The sequence below is a fragment of the Austrofundulus limnaeus genome, unplaced genomic scaffold (genome assembly GCF_001266775.1).
Source record: "Austrofundulus limnaeus strain Quisiro unplaced genomic scaffold, Austrofundulus_limnaeus-1.0 Scaffold226, whole genome shotgun sequence".
NCBI classification, from domain to species: Eukaryota; Metazoa; Chordata; class Actinopteri; order Cyprinodontiformes; family Rivulidae; genus Austrofundulus; species Austrofundulus limnaeus.
This window is the reverse complement of record NW_013952628.1, coordinates 88056-90459: the sequence shown is the minus strand read 5'-3', so window position 1 is coordinate 90459 and position 2404 is coordinate 88056. Positions and strand designations below refer to the sequence as shown.

At 59.2% G+C, this 2404-nt stretch overlaps 1 protein-coding gene across 1 annotated transcript; it reads right to left on the bottom strand.

Annotated features, from left to right (window-relative positions):
• Positions 1 to 13: 13 nt before the first annotated feature.
• prdm8b (PR domain containing 8b) lies at positions 14 to 2398 on the bottom strand. The gene is made up of 3 exons (XM_014019669.1): positions 2169 to 2398; positions 1706 to 1937; positions 14 to 1625 (listed from the first exon to the last, which is right to left on the bottom strand). The coding sequence occupies exons 1-3, from the start codon at positions 2385 to 2387 to the stop codon at positions 394 to 396; spliced, it is 1683 nt and encodes a 560-aa protein (XP_013875123.1). The 5' UTR covers positions 2388 to 2398; the 3' UTR covers positions 14 to 393.
• Positions 2399 to 2404: the final 6 nt, after the last annotated feature.

Sequence of the window (2404 nt, the reverse complement as noted above, 5' to 3'; positions counted from 1 at the left end):
TGAACATTAAAACTATTTTACAGTATAAATTAAAGGGGAACTGACAGATTTATGATCATATATTTTAGTCAACAATGAAATATTAAGTGGTTATGTATTCTGATCACATCATATTGAATTTTTGTTTAAAATTAATTAATTAATAAAAAAAATTTATACCTATTTTAGGGGGGCTCCAGCCCCCCTAAAAGAGGCTTAGTGACGGCACTGGGCGTCAGGCTGGTTAAAGTCTGAAGAAACGGTGGAAAAAGGGAATTTCCTAAAAATAATAATAAAGGGAAAGCGCCACATGGTGGAAGTGTCAACAGGAAGTGTTGTGACGGAGGACTTCCTGATGAGCACCTTTAAATCCAGATGTGTGAAGCTAACAGTTTGTGTGTCTGTGGTTCACAGTCAGTTGTGTGAGGTCATGTGACGCGACAGGTGGTGCCGCTCCCGGAACGACTCGTTGCATATGGGGCACTTGAGCTTCTCCTCGCGCCGCCGCTTCACCAGCGGCTCCATGGCGTACTCCTTCTTGTGGTGGGACCTCATGTGGTAGACCAGGTCCGAGGTCATGCGGAACGAGGCGTTGCACTTGGCGCACCAGTTCTGGGCGGGCAGGCAGAGCGAGGTGAAGGAGGGGGGCAGCAGGGTCAGGGCCGAGGGCATCTGCAGCTGGATGGGGCCCGAGTTCTTGGGCCAGAAGGTGGTGGCGTAGACGAAAGGGTTCTGCTTGGCCATGGCGCCGGGCACGGGGCAGTTGGCGCCCAGCTCCGCCCCCTGCAGCTTGGCGGCCAGGTGGTCGGCCTGGTACAGTCTGCTGGAGGAGATGGTGTCGCCCACCGCCGGGTGGCAGTCCAGCAGCTTGGGGGGCATCACCAGCGGCGAGATCTGCGAGAAGCTGCGCGACGGCTGGCTGAAGGCGCTCTTGCGCTCGCCGCCGCCGCCCTGCTGGCCCACGGAGGTGAAGGCGCTGCCCATGGGCGAGGTCTGCGGCGGCTGCGTCTCGGACAGCACCTGCCGGATGTTCAGGTGCTTCTCCGGGGGGCTGCTGCCGGGCCGGTCCTTGTTCTCGGCGTTGGCGCTGGGCAGGTTCTTGCCGTGGTGCTTGAGGCCCGGCGGCGCCTTCTTGACCTCGGTGAAGGCGCTGCGCTTGGCCTCGCCGTGCTCGGCGGCGCCCGGCGGCGAGAAGGAGCGCTGGTTCTCCTCCAGGCCGTACGCGCCTCGGTAGTTCTGCGCCGACGAGGCCAGCTCGTCCTTGGACTTGGCCGGGGGGCCTCGGCGGTCCCTGTCCTCCACGTCGCAGAACTTCCTCTTGGCCGAGCTCTCGCTGCAGATCTCGGCCTCCTTGTCGCTGGGCGGACTGGTCCGGCTGTTCTCCAGGTCCCGGGCCAGGTTGTGGAAGTCCGTGGAGGGTTTGGTGGCGTCGTGGGACGTGGTGAAGCCCTCGGAGCGGCCCAGCTTGGGGCTGGTCCTCGCCGGGGCCGGGGCGGACCGGTCCGGGCCGGCCTCTTTGCCGGGCTCTTTGTCCGCCTCCGTCAGACTCTGCAGCCTCTTGGTGCAGCGGAACCGCAGGTGGGCCAGGAACGGGAACTCGAACTGGAACCTCTGGCTGCAGTCCGGACACGAGTGATGGGACGCCCCTGCAAGAACCGAGCGACAAACGTTAAGACCCACAGAGTCCGGCTCGCGTCCCCACGTGGATCCGAGACCCAGGTCTCACCTTTGGTCTTGGGCGGCGCCCGGCCGGAGCTGAGCAGCAGCAGGTCGATCAGGTCCTTGCCGTACCAGACCAGCAGCTCCTCGTCCTTCTCGATGCGGCGCAGCGAGCGGTACAGGAGCTGCCCGTTCTTCACGTAGGCCTCCAGGTTCTGCTCCTCCTTGTCCCGGGCCGACTGGACCAGCCGGAGCCACATCAGGCCCTCTGAGGTGCTGTTAGCGGCAGACGTGTCCACCTGCGCAGGTGCACACTTTGAGTTACGACCTGTTTTTTTCCGGATTGTTTTGTTTACACTCAGCGCAGACCCGCATTTCAGAAGAAAACATGAAATATTTGCGTAAACTCCTCATTCGCTTTAATCCGAAACACATTTTTTTACTTTATATTTTGCATTAAATGACTTGTTTTTATAAAAGCAGCTCCCCTGATTACAACATTAAAGTATTTATAAAAAAAACGCGCTGACCCTGAAGATGTAGGGCGCGGTGCGCTTGTCGGTGGATTTCAGCGCGATGAAGGCGATGCTGTCGTACAGCGACGTGTGGCTCAGCACGCACGGGCCGAAGATGGCGTTCTCCGGGATGTCGCACGTGGTGTAGACGCTCGTGAAGATGTCGGTGAGGCACTGCTGCACCGCCTTGGCGTCTCCGTCCCAGACCAACTTCTGCGAGCCGGACTCCTCCATGTCTCCCTGCGGGGGGG

Bases quoted from the DNA above. Each gene is read 5' to 3' on its own strand.
- prdm8b (XM_014019669.1), bottom strand. From the start codon at position 2,387: ATGGAGGAGTCCGGCTCGCAGAAGTTGGTCTGGGACGGAGACGCCAAG. The intron at 1,938-2,168 runs GTCAGCGCGTTT...GCACCTGCGCAG, and splicing joins CCGCGCCCTACATCTTCAGG to GTGGACACGTCTGCCGCTAA. The intron at 1,626-1,705 runs GTGAGACCTGGG...CGGTTCTTGCAG, and splicing joins GGCGCCGCCCAAGACCAAAG to GGGCGTCCCATCACTCGTGT.